The sequence below is a fragment of the Choloepus didactylus genome, chromosome 1 (assembly GCF_015220235.1).
Source record: "Choloepus didactylus isolate mChoDid1 chromosome 1, mChoDid1.pri, whole genome shotgun sequence".
In the NCBI taxonomy this organism is placed as follows: Eukaryota; Metazoa; Chordata; class Mammalia; order Pilosa; family Megalonychidae; genus Choloepus; species Choloepus didactylus.
The window spans coordinates 220,396,853-220,424,358 of record NC_051307.1 but is presented as its reverse complement, the minus strand read 5'-3'; the positions used below and the strand labels follow the sequence as shown (position 1 = coordinate 220,424,358).

General features: G+C 41.1%; 1 protein-coding gene and 1 non-coding gene across 3 annotated transcripts in view; one reads left to right on the top strand and one right to left on the bottom strand.

Annotated features, from left to right (window-relative positions):
• Positions 1 to 27,506, top strand: part of LRIG1 (leucine rich repeats and immunoglobulin like domains 1) — a 123,663-nt gene that overhangs the window by 42,937 nt on the left and 53,220 nt on the right. For both annotated transcript variants that reach the window (XM_037799929.1, XM_037799927.1), the window contains exon 3: positions 17,122 to 17,196. In XM_037799929.1, the coding sequence (XP_037655857.1) occupies positions 17,122 to 17,196 (75 nt within the window). The remainder of the gene's footprint in view (positions 1 to 17,121; positions 17,197 to 27,506) is intronic.
• LOC119510876 lies at positions 7,508 to 7,614 on the bottom strand. Its single transcript, XR_005212056.1, has one exon. It is a non-coding gene; the product is annotated as a U6 spliceosomal RNA (small nuclear RNA).

The following is a 27,506-nucleotide window of genomic DNA, read 5'->3' as shown; positions in this document are numbered from 1 at the left end:
CTGGAAACCTCAGAGTGAGGGGAACCACAGGCTGGCAAAAGAGCCGGGCAGCGGTTTAGCAGTGGTTTTATTTTGGAGGTCTCGAACCGCATAACATCATGGGCTGGTTAGGGAGAGAAAGTGAGCCCTTTGGAGGCCCCAAGAGGACGTGAGGACATTTGTGCAGCTGTTTGCTCATCACATGGTTTCCACTGCCTACGGCTCTGAGGAAAGCCCACCAGGGAGTGCCTCCAGCAAGGGGTCTTGGATGGATGGAAAGGCTTCTCTGTTAATAAGAGGAGCTATTTATATATTTCTGTAAGAAATGCAGTTGGATCAGGTTACTACTGCCTGCACTGCGGGTGCTTGATGTGGGTGCTGCTTGCTTTCCAGGGGCATTGACCTAAAATGTTCCTGAAGGCAGGAAGACAGTGTGCCTACCACTGGGTATTTATGGATCACTCTCTTATTTCTCAGGCTTATGCCTCCTCCGGTGTATGCACGCATGTGTGGGTGTATATGTATGAGTGTATGCATGTGTGCAGTGTATATATGAATGCATGCATGTGTGTGCGTGGTGTGATGGTGGTATGTTTGGGGGGAGGGTGGAATGATGAGGCCCTGCTTCTTGGGTGTTAACTACTACCACTTTTTAAGCATTAACTATATATCTGGCTATATCCTAAGCTCTCAGGCTTATTTCAGCCAGATCCTGCTAAAATCCTATGAAGTTGATACATAGTACATTTTTTTGGTTGGTAAGGGGTAGAATTGTGGTTGAATAAATTCAGTTCTGTTTGATTTAAAAATCTGAGCTGTAAGTATCCCCTTCTAATAAACCCTGCACTGCTGCTCTCTCTCTGTGCTTCAGTTTCTGCTTTTAAGGTGGGGATGATAATTTAGTCCCTTCCTCAAAGTGTTGACCTGTAATTAAGTGAGATATTTATTATTGCACATGAAGAATTGAGCACAGAGCCTGGCACACCACCCAATAGTGGATTGGTTTAAATAATTCATGGTTTATTCATACCACAGTTGTATAAAAGAATTATGGAGACTTCCAAGATACATTATTAAGGGAAAAACTAGTACAGAACAGTCTGTATACTATGCAGCTGTCTTTGTAAAGGAAGAACCTGTGGGCATCACTGGCAGAGGCAGCAGGAGCTTCTCTTGGAGGCAAACCAGAACACTGATGGATATTGTTTTTTTGAAATGATTTGAAATTTTTACTGTGTGTTTATGTTAGGTAGTCAGTAAATAAATATGCCCCCCCCAAATAAGCCATAGCCCCAAATTACTCCTTGAGTTTGTCTTTTGTTGTTTGTTGAAGCGTCGTCTGATTAAAAAAAAATAATAATAAAGTATTGTGAAATGTTATTTTTAACATTTTGCATCTTGCTGAGGGACTAAAGAAACCAAGCTGACCTTGGAGGCAGGCAGTCGGTGCAGCCCCCGTCACCTTCTCCAGCCGCAGCCTTGGGCCGTGATTCCTGTTTAGAAGCCTCTGGGGCTCTTGCTCCTGAATCATCAGGAAAAGGCTCAGTGATAGGAGCCAGGTATTTCAGAAAGATTTTCAGAACCTTGAATGGCAGCAGAGTTGTTTTTTTTTGGGGGGGGGGGTGCTGTGGGGGTTAGGGGACTGTACAACCCTAGATACCCAGAAACTTTTCATCACACATAGTCCTTAACTCCTGAAACTTCCTGATTAATGGAGACTGTGCTAAACTTCCTGAGTGCCTTTCCCGCAAAGCTCTAGCTGCACTATTTTTGACCAGTCTCTATTTCAGTCTGGCAAGAAGCCCTTGATGTCTCAAAGTGAGTTTGGCTTCCCTTGCCTTCTGAGGATAGCATTCTAGTTTCAACGAGGGACTTAGAACAAAGAGGAAGCCATCAGTGGTGGAGCTAACAAACTTACATTTAACCATTGGTTGTTTGTAAGTAGAAAATGATCTAGAAGTTAACTGGTCATATAGTCCCTCTCCTTTGGGCTCCAACTGTCCTCTCCATAAATCAAGCAGCCCTGTCAAGATTAGAGACTGCTATTTCTGACTGAACCTGTTGACTTGGGCTGCTAATCCAGACCTAAACTGCCCCATTAATCCCTAGCACCCCCTCCAGCCCACTGCACCTGTACCCTCTGCTACCAGCAGTTTTAGCAAGATTTGAAATATTATGCCCCCTTTCCTTGTTCATTTACTTCTGTGAGATTGGGTGGAACAGTTTGTCTTATGGTATGAGAACAAGCTTATTCAGTAGAAGTTCCCCTGAAGCGACGTTCATGCTATTTGCTTTAGGTTTAAAATGATGTCAGCTAATAAGCAGGCTGAAAAAAACAAGTAACACGTTACCTACGTGATTGTGAACGTTCCGGGTTGCCCTGTGCTTGCTGACCTCTTACCTTGATGCTCTCCTCTGATGTGCAGTCAAACTAGGGTTCACAACTCCCTGGTTGTGTGACCGTGGCCAGCTGCTTATATTGAAACTTGATTTAGGGAACTTAGGTATGAAGTACAGAGTCGTCCTAGTACCTGGTACCCCAGTTGTGATGATGAAATTACATAATTTCAGTAGGGTTGTTGCTGTAATTGTAAAGAAATGTAGGGTAATGGTTAAGAATATAGACTTTGGGCTTTGACTCCTTGGGCCCTTGCCACTTCTGCTGGGTCAAATTACTTAGCACATCATTGATAAAATGAATAAGTTTATAGGGCCTACCTCTTACGGGTGTAAAGATAAAACATTGAAAGCTCTGAGTATGTAGTAAACCCTGTAAGTCACTTGCTGCTGTTATTACTGCCATCTTCTGTGTTTTATAATAGATCACTAAGGAATGAAGAACTTGTAGGCAAGCTGTCTAAAAACTGACTTGAGTTTTTCTTGTTCTGATGAATTCTGAGGGATACTTCTGGTAGTTAGTGCGTTTATTCAGAGTATAACTGTGAAAGCTTAGTAGAAGTTAAGACTTTTAGTAGAGATGATGACTGAGGTTTTGTGATTTCTGCAGCAAGGTGGGAAATGGATCAGAGTTGGCTTGGAGGAGAAAAAAGGTGAAGCAGAAACAATCTGATTTGGGGGACAGTCAGATAAGAGACTGTTAAAGTAATTAATTGTCTATTTCAATGCACAAACAAGGGCTTAAGTGGAGAAAGGGTTTGCCACATGATACGGGTCTGCTTTCTCTGTGCCAGATGCTTCAGTCGTGAAGCTACTGAAACAGACATTCTGTGTCCCAGAGCCCAGTAATTACTAAGCTTCGTCCTTAACTGGCTTTGGCACTGAAGAAAGAAAATGGGATAATTTAAGTCCTTTCCTTTTTTTTTTTTCTTTTTAAGTTCATTTCTGTAAAAGATGGCTGACAACAAGATTATTCTATTCAAGCAAATGTTAGCTGTGTACTTACATGACTACAGCTGTCATTTCAGTGGCCCTGTTTTAAAGTAACTAGTTACTTTATATAGGACATACCTTCCTTTAAAAATGAGAATCAGATAACCCAACTTTATTCCCTTAATTCTATATCTCAGATACAATTTCTTTATAGCACATTAGCCAGCAGAAAGCCTCAGTATGGTGCTTTGACTTTCCTGAAGATTTTTAGGCTTCCTTCACAAGTCTGATTTTGGATTCTCTTCCCAGATTTGGAAATACATTTCCATGTAAGGAGACCGGATTGCAAAGCCTCTGGGAACACACCAGGCAAGCTGTGTTTTGGTTTATGGGCTTCCCTTCCCATTAAGAACTATTAACTCTGAAAATACAGAGTGAGAATTTTTGAGTGGAAGGGAAGTTTGGAGACCATATTTTTGGCTTTTTTTTTTTTTTTTTTAAGAGAAATTGTAGGTTTACAGAAAAATCATATAGCAAGTAGAGAGTTCCTATGTACTTCCCCTCATACACTCAGTTTTTATTATTATTAAAACATTGCATCAGTGTGGCACCTTTGTTATGATTGATGAAACAATATTATTTTAACTATGCTATTAATTATAGTCTGTCTACATTAGGGTTCACTATGTTACACAGCTCTGTGTGTGCGGTTTTTTTTTTTTTTTTTTTTTTATAATACTTGTTTTCCCCTAATAACATGCAACCTAAAATTTCTCCTTTTAACTGTATTCAAATATGTAATCCACTGGTGTTGATTGCATTCACAATATTGTACAACCATCACCAATACCAAAATTTTCCATCACTCCAAACAGAAACTCTTTCCTAATTTAGCATTAACTCCCCATTCCCTGTCTCCACCCAATCTCCCTAGTAACCTGTATTCTAGATTCTGACTCTTTGAATTTGCTTATTCTGTTTGTTTCAAATCAGTGAGCTCATGCAATATTTGCCCTTTTGTGTCTGGCTTATTTCACTCAACATGATGTATTTAAGGTTCATCCATGTATATCCCTTTCCATCACCAGCAGCTAGCCTGCCATGAGGGTAGGGGACAGGCGCTGGTAGCCGCTACATGGAGAGAGAAATTTATGGTTCTTTACCGTGATTTATCGGTTTCTTCTTCCCACTCTCTCATGGATGCTGTATAGTGTTTTTCTGGCCTCTGGGGTTTGAAAATAGTTGTCTCAGACAGTTCGTGTCTGTTTAATAGTTGTTTTGGTGGAAGGACTGAGTCCTGGAGCTCCTTGTTCTACCATCTTTCCCCGAAGTTCCCCTGTTGTAATAGTTTTTGACCTAAAGTCTCTTTTATCTGGTCTTAGTATGGATACCCCAGTTCTCTTTTGGTGACTATTTGCATGGTATATTTTTTCTTGACTTTTTATTTCCAAACTATTATGTCATTGAGTTTAATGTGAGTGTCTTATAAACAGCATAGAGTTGGGTCATGCTTTTTTATTACTGCCTTTTGATTGGGGAGTTTTATCCATTTACATTTAAAGTAACTACTGATTATGTGGGACTGCTGACATTTTGCTATTTTGTAGGTTATACCTTTTTTGGTTCCTCAGTTCTTCCATTAATGCCTATACTCTTATTTGATTTTTTTTTTTTTAATAGTGTACCATTTTGAGTCCCTTCTCATTTCTCTCTTTGTATATTTTTCAGATAACTTTCTTTGTTGTTACCATGGGACTTAACTTTAACATCCTAAATCTGTAACATGTTTAAGTTAATACCCGCTTACCTTCAGTAGCATATACAAACATTGTTCCTATATCCATCTGTACAACACATTGTTGTTGTACTTGTTACAGATTATGTCTTTATGTAGTGTATGTCCCAAACCACAGATTTATCATTACTTTTTATGCATTTGCATTGTAGATCATGTAAGAAACAAAAAGTGGAGGTACATACATACATACATAACAGAAATGAAATACAATAGTACTGGCATTTATAATTACCCATATAGTTATTATTTCTGGAGATCATTATTTCTTTATGCTCCTTCAATCCACTGTCGGGTATCCTAGTGTCCTTTCTTTTAGTTTGAAGAACTCTTTTGCATGGTTTGGGGGGGCACCAGTGGTGAGGGACTCCTTCAGCTTTTATTTATCTGGGAATATTTTAATCTTCCTATCATTTTTGAAAGAAATTCTCACCAGATATAAAATTATTTGCTGGCAGTTGTTTTCTTTCTGCATATTTTATTTTATTTTATTTTATTTTGTTTTATTTTATTTTATTTTTTGAGATATATTCACATAACATACAATCCTTCAAGGTGTACCATCAGTTGTTCATAGTTGTGCATTGATCACCACAGTCAATCTTTGAACATTTTCATTACTCCAAAAACATAAAAGAATTAGAATAAAAAGAACATCCAAAACATTCCATTCCCCTCCTCCCCCCATTGTTCATTTACTTTTGTTCACACTCATTCATTGTTTTTTTTTAATTTTTATCAAAAATTAAAAACAAACAATAAAAAAACATTTGAAACAAAACCAAAACAAAGGACTAAGAAAAAAACAAATAACCTAAAATAGCTACATTGCTTCCAACATGTTCCTACCCTACCCCAAGAAAATAAACAGACTATAATCCAACAAAGGAATAAGAAAAACAAATAACCTAAAATGACTACATTCCTGCAAACTTGTTCCTAACCATATCCCCCAAAAGTTAACAAACCATAGTTGTTCCTGAGCATTACCAGAACATTAAATTTACCCTCCATAACTTATCTTTTCTTGTTAGATTATTGTTCCCCCTTCACTATTTGCTGTCTTTCGCTAGGTCCCCTACATTCTACAATATAAACCATTCATTTTACGTTTTTCACAGTGTTCACATTAGTGGTAACATACAATATTTCTCTTTTTGTGCCTGGCTTATTTTCCTCATCAATATGTCTTCAAGGTTCATCCATGTTGTCATATGTTTCATGACATCATTCCTTCTTACTGCCACGTAGTATTCCATCGTGTGTATATACCACATTTTGTTGATCCACTGTTCTGTTGAAGGACATTTGGGTTGTTTCCATCTCCTGGCAATTGTGAATATTGCTGATATGAACATTGGCTTGCAGATATCTGTTCACGTCACTGCTTTCAGATCTTCCGGGTATATACTGAGAATGTCAATTGCTGGATTGAAGGGTAACTCTGTATTTAGTTATCTAGGGAACTGCCAGACTGTCTTCCAGAGTGGCTGTACCATTATACAGTCCCACCAACGATGAATAAGAGTTCCAGTTTCTCCACATCCTCTCTAGCATTTGTAGTTTCCTGTTTAATGGCAGCCTGTCTACTTGGTGTGAGACGACATCTCTTTGTGGTCTTAATTTGCATCTTCCTAATAGCTAGTGGAGCTGAACATTTTTCATGTGTTTTTTGGCCATTTGTATTTCCTCTTCAGTGAAATGCTTTTTCATATCTTTTGTCCATTTTATAATTGGGCTGTCTGTACTATTGTTGTTGAGTTGTAGGATTTCTTTATATATGCACGATATCAGTCTTTTGTCAGATACATGCTTTCCAAATATTTTTTCCCATTGGGTTGACTACCTCTTCATCTTTTTGAAAAATTCCTTTGAGGTACAGAAGCTTTTAAGTTTGAGGAGTTCCCATTTATCTTTTTTTTTTTTTTTTTTTTCTTTTGTTGCTTGTGCTTTGGGTGTAAGGTCCAGGAAGTGACCTCCTAATACAAGGTCTTGAAGATGTCTCCCTACATTATCTTCTAGGAGTTTTTTGGTACTGTCTCTTATATTGAGGTCTTCAACCCATTTTGAGTTAATTTTTGTGTAGGGTGTGAGGTAGGGGTCCTCTTTCATTCTTTTGGATATGGATATCCAACTCTCCCAGCCCCATTTGTTGAAAAGACTGTTATGTCCCAGTTCTGTGGCTTTGGGGCCTTAACAAAGATCAGTTGACCGTAGATCTGGGGGTCTATCTCCGAATTCTCAGTTCGACTCCATTGATCAATATGTCTATCTTTGTGCCAGTACCATGCTGTTTTGACTATGGTGGCTTTATAATAAGCTTCAAAGTCAGGGAGTGTAAGTTCTCCTGCTTTGGTTTTCTTTTTTAGAATGTTTTTAGCGATTTGAGGCATCTTCCCCTTCAAAAATATGGAATGCTTCACAAATTTGCATATTTTCCTTGCTCAGGGGCCATGCTAATTTTCTCTGTATCGTTCCAATTTTAGTATATGTGCTGCCGAAGTAAGCACTCTTAAGCATTTTTAAGTGTTTCAACCCAGTACCTTCTTGCCTCTGTGGTTTCTGATGCAAAATTGTCTCTCAATTTAATTGGGACTCCCTTGTATGTGACGTGTTGCTTATGTCTTGAAGCTTTCAGAACTCTCTCTTTGTCCTTTGTATTCAATAGTATGATCTATATAGGATGGTGTATATTTTTCTTAATGTTTGTACCTGTGGTGTTCTCTGGGGTTCTTCGATATGCATATTCACATCTTTTGCTAGGTTTGGGAATTTTTCTCTCATTATTTCTTTGACTATTCCTTCTGCCCTTTTCTTTCTTCTCCACCTGAGGTTCCCAAAATGTATATATTAGTATGCATGATGGTGCAGTGCAAGTCTCTTAGGCTGTGCTTACTTTTTAAAATTCTTTATTCTTCTTTTTGCTCTTCAGCTTGTATCATTTCAATTGTGTTGTCTTTGTGTTAACTGTTTTTTTTTCTTTTTTTTTTTTTTTTAATTCACACACCATACTGTCCATCCTAAGTGTACAATCAGTGGCTGTTGGTTATGCATTCACAACCACAGTCAATTTGAGAACATTCTAATTGCTCTGAAAAAGAAAAAAAAAATTCCTGTAACCTTCATAACCCCTTATTCTTCATGCTTAGCTTTAGTATAGTACCTTTGTTATAACTGATGAAAGAACATTACAATGTTACTGTTAACTGTAGTCCTTAGTTTGCATTAATTGTACTTTTTCCCCCGTATACCACTCTATTATTAACACTTTGCCATGGTGACCTGCTTCTGTTCTAGTTCATATGAAGACTTTCTTTTTACTCATGTGAAAATTGGTTTTTGCTTTCCCTAGGCCCAATCCAATCTGGGAGTCATTTTGTAATAGACCCTGCAGCTGACTTGCTTTGTGACCTTGGACGAATCACTTCCCTTTACTAAGCCTCGATTTTATTTTTAACTTGTAAAATGAAGGAGGGTGGATCAGATCAGGAATTGAAGCTGTTTTTTTTACTCTTGCTATCACTTCCCATTCTCATACCTGTGGCAGACGTAGCTAATAAAAGGCAGACACTTTTCTGCTGATTCTGCACAAGACTGCTGAATTTTTGTCAGCATAGAGTATGAAGCACCTATATAAAGTCTCATTTAAAATCCATAGCAGCCTTGTGAACTAGGTAATGCTGTCATTTTATAGATGGATTTTAAGTGACTTGTCCAAGTTCATACAGAATTACTGGGAAAGTTGATACCAGTAACCAAGTTTTTTCTTTTCTTTCTTTTCTCCTAGTATGAGCTTTTTTCTATTTGTATAATTAACCACAGTCATTGAACACAATAGCATTTGCTATGTTTTCCAGTCCCATGTTTTATTCTCCAGTTTTCCTTCTAGTGACATACATGACCCTAGAGTTCAACCATACTTGCACTTAGCACTGTTAACTACACTTACAGTGTTGTGCTATCATCACCTCTGTCTATTTCCAAACATTTGCAGTCAACCTTATTAAAAATTCACTGATTCTGTCTTCCACCAGCTCCAATCTGTTGTTGAAACCCTCTAGGGAATTTCTCATTTCAGTTATTATTGTCTTCATCTTCAGTATTTCTCTGTGGTTCCTTTTTTTTTTTTTTTAATTTAATTCAGCTTTATGGAGATATATTCACATATCATACAGTCATCCGTGGTGTACAATCAGCTGTTCATAGTACCATCATGTAGTTGTGCAGTCAACACCCCAATCTATTTTTTGAACATTTTCTTTATACCAGAAAAAATTAAAATAAAAAATAAAAGTAAAAAGAACACCCAAATCATCTTCCCCACCCTATTTTTCATTTAGCTTTTGCCCCCGTTTTTCTACTTGTATATACACTGGATAAAGGGAGTGCGATACACAAGGCCTTCACAATCACACTGTCACCTCCTGTAAGCTACATTGTCATGTGACCACCCAAGTGACCTCTCAACTCCATCTGGAATCTCTCAGCCACTGAAACTATATTTTGTTTCATTTCACATTCTCCTTTTACTCAAGAAGATGTTCTCAATCCCACGACATCAGGTCCAGATTCATTCTCAGGAGTCATATCCTGTGTTGCCAGGGAGATTTATACCCCTGGGAGTGTGGTCCCGCATAGAGGGGAGGGCAGTGAGTTCACCTGCCACATAGGGTTAGCTGTAGAGAGGGGGCCACATCTTAGCAACAAAGAGGTACTCAGGGGGAGACTCAGGCTTAGCTTCTCCTTTGCAGTAACGAGCTTCATGAGGACAAGCCCCAAGAAAGAGGGCTCGGCATACCATACCGCTAGTCCTCAGTGTTTGTGAGAACATCAGCAATAATCCAGGTGAGGAAGTCCAAAACATGCATTTTTCTCTGGCTCCTCTGCCGAAATTACTTTGGGATGTGTCGCTATTTCACACTAACCTGTACACACCTACCAGATCTCACTTCCTATTCACAGTTCCATGTAATTATGGTATTTGAACAAACTGTACAAGTTAAACTGTTTAGGAAATATAGATCCTGCACCAAATAAACAACTCTTCCCTTGGTCTCACATGGAAGTTGAAGTTTTAAAACACAGTCAGTATTGTCCTTTACCCTTTGGCCTGATTTGCTCTAGTCCTAACTAGATCTGCTTCATTCATATCTCTAGTTGAAGTCTGGACTCTTTTTCAGCTTTATTAACAGTTGCTGTATGTGCTAATACTGACGTTCATATCTGCCTGAGCTCCAGCTCTGCGTTTCAGGTGTCACACAGATACCCAAAGTTCCAGGGATCAATCAGGTTATACACAAAGGGATCAGCATCTCAGAATCTGGAGCTAGCCATTACAATTCAGGAATAGATGTGACTGCCGTAAGAGCTTACAATCTAGGGACCATTACAATAAGCGTTCCCCTGATAAGCTATGCTCTAAGGTTCAATTCTGAGTTTACACATTGTAGTTAGTAAATGTTGTGTACAGGATCCATTCACTTTGTTGCCTTGCATGTCTCACAGCTTCACTCCTCCTCACAGTTGCTCAATATTCTGTTGTATGCACACACCACAGTTCACTATTCTGTCCATCAGTCAATGTACCCTTAAGCCACTTCCACCCCTTGCAGATCATGTATACTGCCTCCATAAACACTAGTGTGCAAATTTCCATTCCTGTCCCTGCTCTCAGATCTTCTAAGTATATGCCCCCTAATGATGTTGCAGGACCTTATTGCACCCACATACTTAGCTTCTTGTGGAACCACCACACTGTCCTCCAGAAAGCCTACAGCATTCTGCCTCCTCACCAACAGTAAATACATGCATCCCTCTCTCCGTGTTTTCTCCAGCACTTCTATCTCTATTTATATTTCTTCCGACAATTTTATAGAGCTATATTCACATATCTTTGTTTCCTTTTTTATAATTTCTATATTTCTGAGATTCTCATATTCATTATTTTTCTGATATCCTTTAGTTCTTTCTCTGTGTTTTTCTTTATCTCCTCTAGTATACTGTAGATCATTTTTAAAAAGTCTTTGTATGGTATATCCAAAGTCTGGTCTTTCTTCTTGATGGTTTCTGAATTTTTATCTTGTTGTTGTGTGTGGGCCATTGTATCGTGTTTCTTTGTGTTTGTCTTGTAATCTTTTGTGGCATGCTGTACTTAAAAAAAAAAAATTACTGGATAAGTTGTGGGTGTACAGAGCAATTTGAATCCTGTACAAAATACAGGATTCCCATACACCACCCCACCACCAACATCATGCTTTGGTGTGGAACATTTGTTACTATTCGTAATACTTTTGTATAATCGTCTTTTTTTTTTTTTTTTTAACAGTCGTAGCCAGCATTTATTAAGTGATTCTGTGTTCTTGGCCCTATGAAACACTGTACGTAGATTACCTCATTTAAAACACCCAATACACAGGCCTATGAAATGTGTCCCATTATTTTTTTATTATTTTTTTTAAATTAGAGAAGTTGTAGGTTTACAGAAAAATCATGTAGAGAATACAGAATATTCCCATATTCCCACTTACTGTTGGCACTTTACGTTAGTGTGGTATGTTTGTTACAACTGACAAAAGATTATTAAAATAGTACTATTAACTATCATCCATAGTTTACCTTAGGTGTATTTTTCCCCATATACCACTCTATTGTTAACACCTTGTATTAGTGTGGTACATTTTTTATTTATCATTCATGAAAGAACATTCTTATATTTGTACTATTTAACTGTAGTCCATTGTCCACAATGGGATTCACTATGTTATACATTTCTATGTTTTATCTTTTAATTTTTATTCTAGTAACATATATGGCCTAATGTTTCCCCTTTTAGCCACATTTGTGTATATACTTCAGTGCTGTTTAGCACTGTTACAATAATGTGCTACCATCACGTATTTCAGTGTGTTAACTGGGATTTAGTCCCTGAAGTATCTGTTCCATAAGTTTGTATCCAGCTAGTGGTAAGACAGATTTCCTTGATTGCCAGGAGCTAACAAAACAAACAAATGCAAAAAAACACCTCTCATTGTCTTTGCAAATTGGTCTGCCTTGGCTGGTGCTGTCCTTTGGAGTTTAGCCCTCCTGTAAAGAACCTCTGCTTGATGCAGAAGTGAAATACAGGAGTATTCCCTGTCTTTTCTAGCCTATGTCTTGTCTTGGGCTTGTGCTTGCTTGTGGCCTTAGGAATTCCCCCATCTATGGGAATTCAGAGGTCCCCTCTGCTCCCTGTGAAATAGACTTACTGTCCTCCAACGCCCTCTATTACATGTCTTAAAGTTATAAGCGTTTGCCTGAGCCCACTTGGGCTTAATTGTTTCTTACACTGCTTTAGTTGTTTGCAAGTTGCTTCTGCTTGAAGGGCAAGTTCTTGGAGGTTGAGCCAGAGACGAGTGTCCTAGTTCATTCTTTCAGACTGCCACTTGATAGATGCACCCCAGTACGCACATAGGTGGTGGCAGAACACCATTCCATACATGTGAGAAAACGACTGGGAGGGATGGCTTGTGCTCCCCAATTCTTTCAGCCCGTAAGGAACATTCTCCTTAGTGGTCTCTGGGGGCACATTGATACCGAACTGTGTATCTCTATTTTCTCTTATTTTTTAGTTCTGATTTCTGAGGTAGAGGGGAAGCTCATGGAAGACAGGAGATAGTCCTCGTTAGTTTTTTTTTTTTTTTCTCCTAGCGTATTCAAACACCGGCACACCCCATTCCCCTTTTCATTGCTTGTTTTGCTTACTACTTCTTAAAACAAAAAGAATCTTTGAATTCAGTGTTCAACTGCCAAAGAAAAAATAACAGCAGGGCATATACTTAGGGGTCAAATCAAATTATAAGCACCAGTTGGCACAAAACAGTAGACATTGGTTTTCATATATACAATTCTTGTTATCTAAAAGTCTTCTCAGTCAGGGTCTTGCAAACAAATCTATAATCCATACAGACATGATTTAGGTTGAAACGTACACATGGAATAACAGTGTATTCTTTGGGAATTAAAGTGAACCAAGGGAAATAAGTGAAGATTTATGGGCCTCTAGTGCTTAGAAAGGAAAACAAAGGTAGCCACTAATTTGGTTGAATATAGCAGGCTTAGTGGTCCTGTATTTGATAAGTTTTTAAAAATTGTTTTTAAAGTAAGAAAGGAAAAAACCCCATTTTAAAATTCAAGCAGAGGACAGTAGGCCTTCTTTACACCCAGATGATATTATGGCAGCAGTTCAAGTGTGACCAAGGTAAATGGACAAAGGAGATTTTCTAAATACAGCTAGGGCTTTTAGCAAAGCTAATACACTAAAATGATTACGTTTTTTAAAAAAGAAAATGAACAAAAACCAAATAGGAATTTTGAGATTTTTCGTTTGAAGGTAAATCTTAATGCTATTAAATTCACAATATGCTAATTTAAATACCCAACCCTAGTTGTTATCTAAAACACACATTGCAAACATACAAGTTATCTTTTCTCTCCACATGTCAGTGCCCATTCATGCCATGGTTTGGAAATGGGGAGAATAGATTCCCCTTAAACGGCAAGTCAGCAAGTGTTTCTTTACAGTTAACTTTAGCAAAATTCATACAAAATAGTAATTAATAATGATCTTCTTTACTTGTTAACCCACAAGGAAACACCTTCAAAACTGCATTTTGTTATGTTTCTGTACTAAAATGTAGAAAAACTGAACTACACAAATATTGAAAAGTTAAAAATTCCTTAATTTTTTATTCCTGGTACCACTACCACAATTTACAGGGCAATATACCTGATAAAATGAAAAGAAAAAGAAAAAGCTACTACAGATAAAAGACCTCAGGAATGTACGTCTAATTGACACTATGCTGCATTAATCAATGGCTGCATTTTTTGTAGACTGTGGCTATGACAGTCCTGAACAAGAAGGGTTTCCTGTTTAAGTTGCAGTAAGTTTCCTGACTATGGAGCAGCATCCCTTCTGTGACAGATTTTTATAGTTCCTCTAATGCATTTGGGACAACTGTCTCAAAGTAACCTCCAGCTTTCCTGACAACTCCTCACTCTGTCTCCTGCTAAGAAGTGTAGCCATTTTCTGTTGAGTTTTTAGAACCTTCTGCTACCCCATATCCACCACTTCTACCAGATCCATAACCACCACCATAGGGACTGCCTGAGCTTCGTCCACCAAAACTGCCCCCTTTCATGGGTCCATAATTTTTTTTAATAAAGTTTTATTACGATATATTCAAATACCTTGCAGTCATCCACAGTGTACAATGAACTATTCACAGTACCATCATATAGTTGTGCATTCATCACCACAATCAATTTTTGAACATTTTCCTTACTCCCCCCAAAATAAAGATAAGAATAAAAAAGTAAAAAAAGAACAACCAAAGCCTTTATCCTCCCATTCCCCTCTATTTTTTATTTAGTTTTTGTTTCCATTTTTCTACTCATGTGTCCATACAGTGGATAAAGGGAGTGTGAGGCACAAGGTTTTCACAATCACACAGTCACACCCTGTAAGTTACATAGTTATACAGTCGTCTTCAAGAATCAAGGCTACTGAGTTGCAGTTCAAGAGTTTCAGGTATTTCCCTCTAGTCATTCCAACACACTAAAAACTGAAAAGGGATATCTACATAGCACATAAGGATGCCCTCCAGAGTGACCTCTCTACTCCATTGAAATCTCTCTGCCGCTGAAACTTTGTTTCTTTTCTCTTCCCCTTTTTGGTCAAGAAGACTTTCTCAGTCCCACAAGGCTGGGTCCAGGTCATCACCAGGAGTCAGGTCCCACGTTGCCAGGGGTATTTACACTGTTAGGGGTTTTATTAGTTAGGGTTCTCTAGGGAAACAGAACTAACAAAAGATATCTGTAAATACAAGATTGTATAAAAGTATCTCACGCAACTGTGGGGATATATGAGTTCAAATTCCGTAGGGCATGCAGCAAATTGGCAACTCTGATGAAGGTGTTTGATGAACTCCTCAGGAGATGCTTGGCTGGCTAGCCAAAGAAGTGAAGGTCTTCTTGTCTTTTTCCTTAAAAGTCTTCAGGTGATTGGATTAAATCCAACTCATTGAATTCTCTCATTGCAGAAGACACCTGCTTTTTTGATGTAATCAGTCACAGGTGCAGCCAATTGACTGATGATTTAATAAAGCAGCCTTCTGGTTTATTAACCAGCCACAAATACCTTCCAGTAAAACTCACCCAGTACTTGCTTGACCAGACACCTGGGCATCATCACCTGGCCAAGTTGACATATAAACCTAACCGTCACAGGGGTCATGTCCCACATAGAGGGGAGGGTAGTGAGTTTACCTGCCTAGTGGGCTTAGAGAGAGAGAGAGGGCCACATCTGAGCAACAAAGAGGTTCTCTTGGGGAGACTCTTAGGCATAATTATAACTAGGCTTAGCTTCTCCTTTGCAGTAACAGGCTTCATAAAAGAAAGCCCTCAGACTGAGGGCTCGGTCTACTAAATTGTTAGTCCTTAATGTTTGTGAGAATATCAGTAATAGCCCAAGAGGGGAAGTCCAGCATTTCCTCATTTTTCCCCAGTTCCTCAGGGGTCCCTGCAAATACGTCTTTATTCTCTGCCCAAATTACTTTGGCATGTATCAGGATTTCACCCTAACCTGTGTATACTTACCAGACCTCACTTCCTATTCAACGTTCCATGTTCCATGGTGTTTGAATAAACTGACTGTACAAGGTAAATTGCTTAGTGTGCTACAGAAAATACACATCCTGTAGCAAATAAACATCTCTTCCATGGGTCCATAATTTGATTACTGTTTTCCACTGTAATTGCCAAAATTGTTACAGTTCCCATCACCACCATAGTTACCACCGCAAAAATTTCCTCCTTCATTGTCACCATTACATCCATCACCACCAACACCATATCCACCACCTTGGTTCCCATATCCTGGTCCACACCACCATAGCTCCCTCTGCTACTATAATCAGGACCACTGCCATAGTTGCTACCGTCACCTCCAGATCCATTATATCCACCATCACCTCTTCCATAACTACCTCTGCTGCCACCTCCACCACCAAAGCCTCGTCTTCCACCGAAGTTTCCACCATATCCAAAGTTCCCTCCATGGCCCATAAAGTTGCCAGATGCACCTCCACGACCTCATTGTGATCCAGCAGACTGCAACTCTATTTTAGAAAGGGCCTTTTTCTTCACAATTAAGCCCATTATTAGTGTGGTATTTTTGAACAGTTTTATCAACTGTATCATGATCATTGAAAGTTATAAAAGCAAACCCTCTCTTTTTTCCTACTCTTCCTGTCTTCCATCACTTCTATGGTTTCAATCTTGCCATACTTTTCAGAGTAGTCTCTCAAATTATATTCTTCTTTATCTTTTTAAATACTACCAGCAAAAATTCTCTTCACTGTTAGTTGGGCACCAGGCCTTACAGAATCCCTTCTAGAAATAGCTGTCTTTGGTTCCACCACACGCCCATCGGCCCTGTGTGGTCGAACATACTTGGCTGCACCCACCTCTTCAACACAGGAGTAAGTCACAGAACCAAAGCCTCTGGAACGTTTTGTTTGGCATCTCTTATTTATCACCACACAATCTGCAAGTGTGCCTTGTTTCTCAAAATGTTCTCTTAAAAACTATCATCCATAGTTTCAAAGCTCAAACCACCAGTAAACAGTTTCCTCAAACGCTCTGGTTCCTTTGTACCATGGCCTTCCTACCCTGGTGGCTGTGGCAGGAGTCGGGCTGGGGGCAACCGGGCAGCGGTTTTACCTCCATTGTGAGGCACCCGCCCACTTAGTTTTTATTTCCAAACCAGGGTGAGACGAATGGTTGATTTTTGTGACCTTACATGACTACTTGTCTTTAAAAACTCACTTTTAAAATCTTTATCTTTTATCCAGCATCAGTATATAGTGTTACTTTGGCTAACTCTGCAGTGTTTTTGTGATTTCCCTTGCATGTGTATGATTTTAAACTATTAATCTAAATGATTTACATGATTGATTTCTTACTGTTCTTTGTTACAGGTACCTCAATAGTAACGAGTTGACAGCCATACCATCCCTGGGTGCTGCTTCTTCTCACATCATCTCTCTCTTTCTGTAAGTGGATGTGGTTTGGTGGATCCTGTGTGGTGAGGCTGTGGTGTTACCTTGTGAACTTTGGTGGCAGGTGGACACGTGTTCATGTGCTTGTTGGCAAAGAATGACCTTTCTTCATGTAGTCCTAATGATCACAGCAAATGAGTTTTGCCTCCTCTCAGTTTTCAGGAAATATAGTTCTTTTTAATGCCTAGAGGTACATAAAACCAGGTATCTGTCTCCTGGAGATGAAGCATTTGCTTATTCTCAGCTTCAGTGAATACACTGTAGTTATAAGAAGCCGTGTGAGTCACAACACAGACAACAGGCTCATCTTTGCGCCGATGAATTTGGTAATGTGACTCAGTTTACTTTTATGGCTTTAAAAAAAGAAAGTGCTCCCAGGCCTCTGAAATCCATGGAAAAGTAAGAAATTAACTGTCATGATCAGTGTTAGACAAAATGTCACCTTTTGTTCCTCATAGCCAACACGCTGGAAATGGAAAAAGGGTTTAAAAGGATGCACCTGAAAAGAAAGGAAGCCATAGGGATGTTATAGTTTGAGCCGAGCACCTTGAATTAGCCCATTTCTCCAGCAGATGCGTGGAGGTGCTTGCTTGTTTTAAACCCACCCAGAGGTCCATCCAGATGAACTTGTCGTAAGGCCTACAGTTTTCTTGACCGGTATTTATTGTTGGCCTCCTAATCAAAGCGCCTCCCTTTTCATGCTGAATTTCCCGTTCCCACTCCAGCCCTGCATTTTTTCATTTATTTTGACTTTGCTGGTTTTGTAATCCGTTTGCCCACCTGTGTGTATCTTTTCTCCACACTGAGACCCAGCAGGTGGAGCAGAGGGACTTGGCAGGGAGGCTCTGTTAATAAGATTGCTGGTGAAGCTTGCAGATCCCAGATTTTTGCTGGCAGAGGCCCTGCATTCAGGAGTTGCTCTGTCTTTGGGAAATATGGTCTTGAGTGTAACCCTTTTCATGGCTTGTGGGGTTGCAAGAGAGCCTAGGGTTAAGAATTGTGGCTCGTGCTCTGTGTCCTGGACAGACTGCCTTATCTCTCTGAACCTCATTTTCCTCGTTTGTGAAATGTGTACGTGAGCCATTTTATCCCTGGGGACAGCGAGGCTGTGGGGAGTGTTGTTGGTATATGAAGCTCCTGGTGTCATGCAGGACACATAATAGGTGCTTGACAAATGGTGGCTGCTGCTTCCTGGCTGGTGACAAGTTGTCACATAGCCCCTCATGCCTCGGCATGATCTCACTTTTGTCACCACAGGATTTATGAGTCAGGATTTATGGGTGAAGTGCTAGAGTGAAGGTGATGGGCCCTTGTTCACTTGATGATAGATAGGCAAGGGTTTGATTTTTCTTTTTTTACCTACTCTGTGTGCCCAGCATCTGTGGGTGTTTAATTGCCACCTAAATTAAATGAGTTATTCTTATGGAGGGCTAAATAGGGAAATGATAATCCCTTGTATGTTCAAAGGCATAGCAGTCAAATATGCTGTAACTCCTTGCTGCTTAAAGCATGTTTTGTGGACCAGCAATGTTTTATTTATTTTTTCTATTTAAATGTAACTTTATTGAGATATAGTCACATAATGTACAGTCCTTCAAAGTTTAAAGTGTTTTAGAAATGCAAAATTTCAGGCCTCATTCCAGCCCTCCTGAATCAGAAGCTGCATTTAATAAGATCTCCTGGCCATTTCTCCATTATTAACATTTGAGAGCATTGATTTAACTCTTTGTTCTTCACTTCTTGAGGGAGCCGGGATACAGGTGATATCTTAATGTTAGCAGAGAGAAAATTGAGGCTCCCAGAGGTCCTGTAGGTTGCAAAATCAAGAGGTGAGACTGGGACTGGACACAGATACCCGCACCTTGCTTCCCTATCTGCCCTCATGCACTCCGCATAGGAACGTGACAGGTGAGTCTGAACCATCCACAGCCACCGGCAGATAGGGCCCCCAGCCTGCTCCATGGGGCCGGTGGCACTTTGAATCACGCCTCGCACTGCTGACTAAAAATATATCTCTTTTCTTGCCAGGAGCAATGGGACTGGTTGGCCTTGTTCCTGCTATTCCATTAGACAGTGTTAAAATATGTAAAGCAGGGGGGGAAGAAAGCTCCCTCTCAGTTTTGATTCATTTTGGAAAATACAGGTTAGCACTGGCAGCCACCTCATTGGCATGAAGCTGGTCTCTATCTGACTTGGTCAGTGATTTCTCTGAGGCTACAGAAACTGAAGGGTCTTCATTTTCTCTGAGGGTGCCATGTTCTCCGATCTTGGACTTGATTCCTGGATTTAGTGCCTGGATTTAGGTTCGCAGTGTGATTATAGATCATTTTTCCATCACCCTTCATGCTTTTCTGTATTTCCCAAGTGGACTGTGTAAAGGACAGGGGAGAAAATAGCAGAGTGGGCCATGTGCTAGCATCACTGTACACTAGGGGAGCATGTTTGCCATTCTGACCGATGACTTAGCATCTCCCTCCACATGCTGATTCTGCTGGTTCAGGCTCTGGAGAGCACATACTGCTGACATGTCTGTTGCTTTTCAGAATCACAGAACTGAAAGGTGTCATGTGTTCCAACAAACATTTTTTAGGCACTTTCTGAGTCCCTGCAGTTGTGGTTCCAAGGTGACCCTTCCAAAGTGAACTCCTGGATCGAAGGCTATCACATGTTGAAGCCCTTTGCACATCTGACAATGTGGTGGGTTAGTTAGGGTTCACACTCGTCATCGTGATTCCATAGTTCTTAGTCCCATCTCCCTTCGTTGGGTAGGCAGAGGATCACAAAAATAATCAAAATGTACAAAGGGAACAGGGCAGTATCTGCTGAGACCATCTGGGTTCAAGGAGCGGGAGCACGTCTTGGGATCAGTTTGTTGTCAGGTGCATCAGGGAAGGGGGGAGGGGGACCAGGCTTTTTTGTTTCCAGCTCTGGATGCTGTTGCGACCTTGGACAAGTTACTTTTTCCTCATTTGATTGAAGGGGTTGACAGTGATGGTGAAAATACCATTGTAGCTATCATATTCCTTCTCTGACGTTGAAACCAAGAGTAAGGGACATAATGTCACAGAAGAACTAGTGAGCCACAATTGCTGCTTTGTGATACCTTTTAATGGAAGTATCAAGTTTGTGATTTTCACCTCAGAGACGTGTAATTATGGACTTTTGCCTTTTGCCTCTGGAGGGTGACGCTTCATCTCTGTGTTTGGTTTCCCGTCTCCTTGAGTGTTTGTCAGTATACACCTTGTCCCTGAATTTCTCTGATTTTGCAGACAGCAAGCCCTTCTCTTGCCCAACTCGGTCAGGCTCACTGGAAAAGGTTTTGGTTTGTGTCTGACTTAGGGTCCCAGTGTTTTGGGAACTGGAGGCATACAGCAAAATTTCAATTGGCTAATACCTTCTGATTAAAAGAATCTAGTTTAATTAAAGTGTTGGTCAAAGAGCAGATTTATTTGCTTCATGTTCTGAGCATAATGCCAAAGCCATTTGTCCTCAATGACAAAGAGCATGAAATGCAACGAAAGCTTTTGATAGGATTGCTTTGGAGTGAAGGGGCTGATACCATAAAATAGTTCTTAGAAAAAGAAACAGACTTTTGTTAAACGGGGGAATTCTGCTAGTAGATTTTTATGTTGGAGAGTTTTAAAATTTGAAGTCCAGGAAACTCAAGTTATGATTCCCACAGCAACAGTAATTTAGTCTGATGCCTAAGCGACATTTCTGTTGAAGAAAAATTTCCGCTTTTCCTGTAGTGTTTCTGCACTTGAATCATTGAGAAGATTAGTTACAGTGGAAACTGTTGAATTTTCTCAGTCCTAGGAGTAAAAAGAGTTGCTGGAAAAGTACCATTAGTTTTAAAGTAGGGCAGTTCTTTTTCTTCTATGCATAGGTTATAGCCTATTTCCGATCTGGCAGTTTGCTTTGTCCATGTAACCTCTTTTCCAGTTAGTGGTATATTTAAACCTTGTCCCTTAACCACAACTTGCCTTTCCTCCTTCTCTTACCTTTTTCCTAGATCAGGCAGGAGACACAGGCAAAAATTTGTTGCACACAATTACTTTTGACTTTGTAATATTGCTATTAAATGTCATTAAGTGTATGTTACATTTTAAAATACATTAAAAATATAATCTTTTACTTCTAATCCTGAAATTTTTTTGAAAACTGATTTTTTTTTATTAAAGATAAAAGTCACATAACATAAAACTCACCATTTTACCATTTTAAAGTGTGTAATTCAGTTTTAGTGCATTCGCAACGTGCAGCGACCATCACCACCGCTGTGTAGGTCCAGACTGCGTCATCACCCCAAAAAGGCACCCACCAGTGGCCACTCCCCTTTCTCCCTCCCACCAGCCCCTGGAAACCACTAATATGAAAACTAAGTTTTGCTTTTTGAGGAAAGTATTTTTCTTTAATGTCAGCAAATGTTCCTGGAAGATTTAGTATATGAATAATTTAAATAAAAACACTAGAGGTGCCTTTAACTACACACATATGTATTTTGCTGTGACCTCTTAGCTGAAGAAAAATTGGTTAAATAAAGGGGTGGACTATTTAACATCTTTTTATGTAACTTCCAGAGCACAGCACATGGAAGGAACGTAGCATGGCATCCTGTCTGCGACCCTCTTGGGGGGGTCAGAGGAGGCGGCTCTGGGCAGAGTGGCAGAACCCGAGGCCTTGCAGGGCTGCTGGTGAAGTAAAATCAATAGGAGTGTTTAATTTTCATAGTGCACAGCAAGCCCTCTAGAAAATAAGGGGCAAAATCAATCTTCTTTACAGGCTCGTTATTGTAAAGATCAATTCACGTTAAAGCATAATTAAAGAGCGAGCCTTTGGGGGAGCGGTGGTAATCTGGGCCGCTGCAGCCCAGGGCTGGGGAGAGTAATTAGAGGCCCTCAGAGGCGCCCAGCCAGGAAGCTGGGGAGAAAGGGACCCAGAATTCAGCTTGGGAAAAGAGGCCTGAGTCCAGGCTATTAGCCAGGCTTGAAGCACAGGTGAAATTACGTGGCGTTATAAATAGCCAGCTGGGGTTCCTGAAACTGTGTGCGTGCTCAGTGCATGTGGGAGCTGGGAAGGAAGGTTTCTTCTCCACCTAAGGAGCTGGGTGGAGGTCTCTTGCCTCTCTCTTCACTTCGCTGCCATTCAGACTTTCTCCCTATTGCATCATCCAAAAGAAGGCAATCATAATAGAGAATTGATGTTAGAATCTTCTTTTGCACATGACGTTTACTGCCATGTCACGTGAGGGTCCCCGTGGGGGAGTTGTCTGCATCATTAGACTGCGCGTGGACCTCATCGAGTTTGTTAGCTAGAAAGTGTGGAAATGGGTAAATCCCATTCTTCTTCTGAGTGGTTTCTTCCAATAGGAACCCAATTTAGCCTTCCTTTTGAAAGGAGGCAGGCCATTTGGTTATCAGTGTTAAAAAGTGTTTTATGCATTCTCGGTGCAGTGTGGAGTTAATAGCGGCTCCAGGACTTTTGAACAAAACCATGGACAAAGTTGCATTTTAAAACCCCAAGTCTCCTGTTGAGTCCCTACCAAGCTGTTTAAGCTATGGGGAGCAGTAAATTAGTTATATAAATATTGGATGTCACCATGTGTTGACAGGCATTTGGGCTGATGGGGCTCAAAAACCCTGGTAAGTTAATTACTTCTGAGGAAAAGTGCTGGGAGTGGTGGGCCAGTGGGCACTGAGCGAGTACATGTACTGTGGGCAGAACAGGCCTGGCTGTGGCTCTGGGTTTAAGGCTGATGGCTGTTATAAAGTTGTTTCTGCTTAATTTGCTATTTATTGGTGACCATTCATGGCTCTCCAACAGGCTGTCACCAGTTACTACAGATGGCAGGAAGTGCTTAGTGAGCAGGCATGTGGCAGGAGACCTGTTCTCTCTTACATCCCTACCTCCCTGGGCGGTGGGAGCTGAGGCAGGGAGGCCTGCTTTAGCACCACTTACCTTCCTGCTGATTATCAGTCACTATTATCAGATGACTCTTTCCCCTTGCCTGAGATTTGAATGCTGCCTGTTTATTCTAGGTGTACTCAGGTGCCCACACCTGCAAGCCACTTCCCCACCCTGCATTGTTCATGACAGGCTTACTCACCTCCTATTTTCCCAGCCCTCCAGGAGGCTGCTGTCCTGGCTGTCAGCAGGCAAAGGAGAGGAGAAGAAAGCAGAAACAGCACAGACTCACGGCGGAGACCCTGAGTTCCTGTGCCAGGTGCTGTGGGCTGCTGTGAGGTTTGCTGGTTTGTGCCTCATGTGAGGACTCCTGAGCTCATGCAGGGTTCCGAGGATCCCCAATTCTTGCCCTCAAGGAACACTCAGTTTAACTGCAGAGAAAGATGTGTAAGTAGACGATTGTAATACATTCAAGGGCTGAAGAATGTCTCAGGGGTACCTAACCCCTCTCTCACTGGTGAGGGCATATGCCGAGAAGATTTCCAGATGAAGTGGCATTTTATGTCACAAGGTCCTCTTTTCTCTTCCCCCTACACATGAGTGTAACTTACAGGCATCAGATGGAAGGCCCTAAATGTTCAGCAGCACGTTACTGACTTGGAGGAGTACCACAGGACATAGCTAGTTCCATTTTTAGGCAGTCACCCCCTCCCATTTTATCTGTGTCATCTGGCAGGCTGTTACTGAGGGCTGGCTAGCTTCTGTTGGAAGGCGGACCAAGAATAACGGTTCTTAGAACTGCAGCCTCTTCAGATGCTCAGGACCACTGATGGGCCTCCATGTAGAAAATGAAACATCCAGCTTACAAAGAAGGCAGCCCTGTCCCTGGACCTGCACAGGGATTCTGCAGCACACACTGCTGGTTGCCCTCGTCTAAGGGAGCCTCTCTCTGGGAATGCAGCCGCTGTGGCCTCCGCAGTAAGCCTGCCAGATTACACACAGTAATGACTTGTCGTTTTCCTTCTCTTTTCTTTCCTTTTTTTTTTTCTTTCTTTGAGAATGGGGGTGGTGAACCCGCCAGATGAGATGCACATCTGCAAGTCGTTTGCTGGGAAGGTGAAGCGAACACCAGCTGTAGGGTCGGGCAGTGGAGGAAGGGGAGAACCAGTGGAAAGCGAACTTTGTCATGAAGTTCACTGCCTTTTTTGGGAACTCAGTAGTTTAAGTTGTTGTTTAGTGTTGGCTTTTCCCTCCCTCTCCCTCATTTTTCTGATGACCATGTACTTTAAATGTAGTCCAAAGTCCAGTGGGAATAGGGGCTGTTCCCAAGGCTGGTGAAGTGTTGGATACTCTTGTGGGAGAAGTGTGTGTTTCTCTTGCCAGCAGTGGGTGCTGAAAACCCTACAGGATTCTATGAAATGGAGCTGGAGAGCCGAGCTGCTCTGACGGTTGCACAGTCTTGCACAATCTCCCGTGTGAAAGGAGCTAGCCGCTGCCCATATCAACAGTCTCATTCCAACTGGGACCATTTCCTCCTCCCCCCCCCCTCGCTCACTTCCTGCAGGTGGCTTCTGTAATCCAGTTACCACTGGGGAAGCCAAATGTGCATATGCACCTAATCCGAAAATGGCTGGCTTGACTTTGACCTCTGAGGTGACCTTGCAAAGAAAGCAGGACCCATTGTGTCTGCTCACACCTGGGAGCCATTTTCGGCTCTTACAGCCCAAGTGGAAGAAATGTGTTTGTATTTATGCCGGGTCTTTTTTTCATAAGGCCTGTCATTGTTGGAGATACATAGGGAATATTTGATTCTCCCCACTTGCTCAAGGGCCAAGGCTTTTTAAAGACAGAAGAGTTTGCTCAGTGTATTAAGTTGAATCATATGAAATTGCTGTTTTTGTAGTTCAGAAATGGTCAAAATGTCAGCATTCTCACATGGTTCAACATATTGAGATGAAAAATAGTGATGGTGAGCATATATGATACACTGACATTGGCAGGCAATGTTCCATATACCTTCCCAGGTCTCCTCACATTCTGTCACCTCTGCAGTCTTATGAGACATAGGGCCTGTTATTAAGCACACTTTACTGATGAGGCACAGAGAGGGCAAGGAACATGCCTGAGGCCACACAGCTAGGAAGTGGCAAAAGGAGGATCCTAATCTCATTTCTCTCCAACTCTGGAAAGTATGTGGACATAGGAGCCTGCGAATGTCTTATTTCGAAGTGCTGACATATTAAATTGTGATAGGATTGGGAAACCTCAGGCGTGTGGCCCAAGGGCTTTCATGTTATTCTAGGGTGGAGATGAGTTGCTCTGCAGCCACAGAGAGAGGTTCCTTCTCAATCAAAGGCAGCACACACATCTCCTAGCAGAGAGAAGGCTGGGTGGGTGCCTATGTAATGCCCTTGCTATAAAAAGCCTCATCTTGGACAGCACTTGGTATAATTTTCGTTCACCTCCTGCCCTCAAGGTTAAACTGAGCACATTCTCCCCCATCCTCCCCAGTCACACACAACTAGTTATTCTGAGCTGGTGAGGAAAAATCAGCATGTCTTTGGGTCTCAGCAGAGCCCAAACTTGTTGTTCAGTTTTGCCAGCAGATTGTGGGATGGTGGCTATCTGCCCTAGAAGACATCACTTCAAGGCAAATTCCTCTGCAGTTTCCTCATTTCCTGGATGCCTTTCAAACCCAAACAGCTGAGATAAAGGTGCCAATTTGTGGTTTTTTATCCCAGCTCCTTCAGCCAGGACATAAACATGTGTGCTGCAAAGTACAGATGCCCCATGTAGTATACATGGGCTGTCCTCTCTGCTTTCTGCTCAGCTCCCTCATAGTATGACTTTTTCAGTGTTTCTGGGACTTAAGAAATGTGTTAGCATTGGTGGAAGAAGGTGGGGAGGGCTCCTGTCAAAATCATTCCCAAATATCAGGACTCCTTCCGCAAGTAGGGAAAACGTGGGGTGCAAGTCGTTCTTGATTCAGATTCATGCAGCATGGACTTGAGCTAAGAGCGGGCAGTTTTGCATAGTGGCTAAGAGAAGATTCTGAAGTCAGACTGACCTGGATTTGTCACCTGGCAAGTTCTCTCTGGGGTGTTTTCTCATCTATAAAATGGCATTTGTTGTATGGTGGTTGTGAGGATTAACTGGATAATGTATGTCTGCAATATACTGTCTAGTATATAGAGAATGTTCAACAAATGCTATACACGACTGTTTTCACTGGCCCCAACTGCTATGCTAGCGTGTATCAAGCCGCTGCAGCGGTTTGGGGCAGGCCTGGTCTTGCTCTTGCTGCTGTGTTCTTTGGGGTTTTGATGTTTTCTGCCTTGAAGCAGGAGACCTGGGGGCAGAGATGGATAGATGCTTATTGACATCCTCTAAAAAAGATCTTTCTTGCAGGTACCCATAGCAGCTCACTAACTCTCATGGGGAAGCCACCTACAGTTGAAGTTTATATATAATCCCCACATCTGTGTGTGTGTGTGTGTGTGTGTGTGTGTATTTAGTCCTTAGCTTTTTCAGCATCTTTATTCCTTTAATGGGAGCTGCTGAGTACACTGGTAGTTGATGTCCCTCCTCTTTTCTCATTACCTGTTCCTCTGCCAGGCTTAGGTGCAAGAAGCAGCAAAACACTAAGCAAGTATTGAAGTAGTGGTGCTCATCAGAGTGACCTGGGGAATTTGAAGAAAATCTCAATGCCCAGGCCACTTAACTAAAAACCTTGGTTGGGAGGTTGTGTGTGTGTGTGTGTGTGTGTGGGGGGGGGGTGTTGTTGCTTGAGCCCAGGTAGCAATGCTTTTTTAAATCTCTCCAAGTCATTTCAATGTGCAGTTGAAACATTTTAATATGCCACAGGCTGGGTAATTGCAAGTGAAAGGTATTGTTCTTCCTCTCTCCTTCCCCCGCTCATACCTGTCATTTAAAACACTCAGGCACTTCCACCTGTCCACCCTCTACCCTTCTCCTCCCCCCTGTTTTCTTCTCACTAAGAGTAAAGGAAATAAATATAAGGCTGGCCTTCAGTTGTGCTCTTACGATTCTAGGGATCGTCCCTGTTACAGGTTTTAGTTACTGCTTTCACCATTGATTGAATTAGAAGATATTGTGAAGTTAGCCACCTAAAATGATGAGGAAATTGCGTTTGCTTTTGTTGTGCATGGGGGAGAGCGTTGGTCTAATGGGATGTGGCCATCTCATTTAGCAGTCACAGAACTTGACTGTGGATTTGTCCTCTAATGTAGATCATGTCTCTCCCCTGTTGGCTGCCCACTCATCTCTCATGTGCAGTCTCCCTGTAAATCGGAGAAGTCCCATTATTGTGGGGAAAAAAATTCTTGTTGTAAAGCAATAGGTAAAACTTACCTTTTTCTTACCAAAAGTAAGAGTTGATT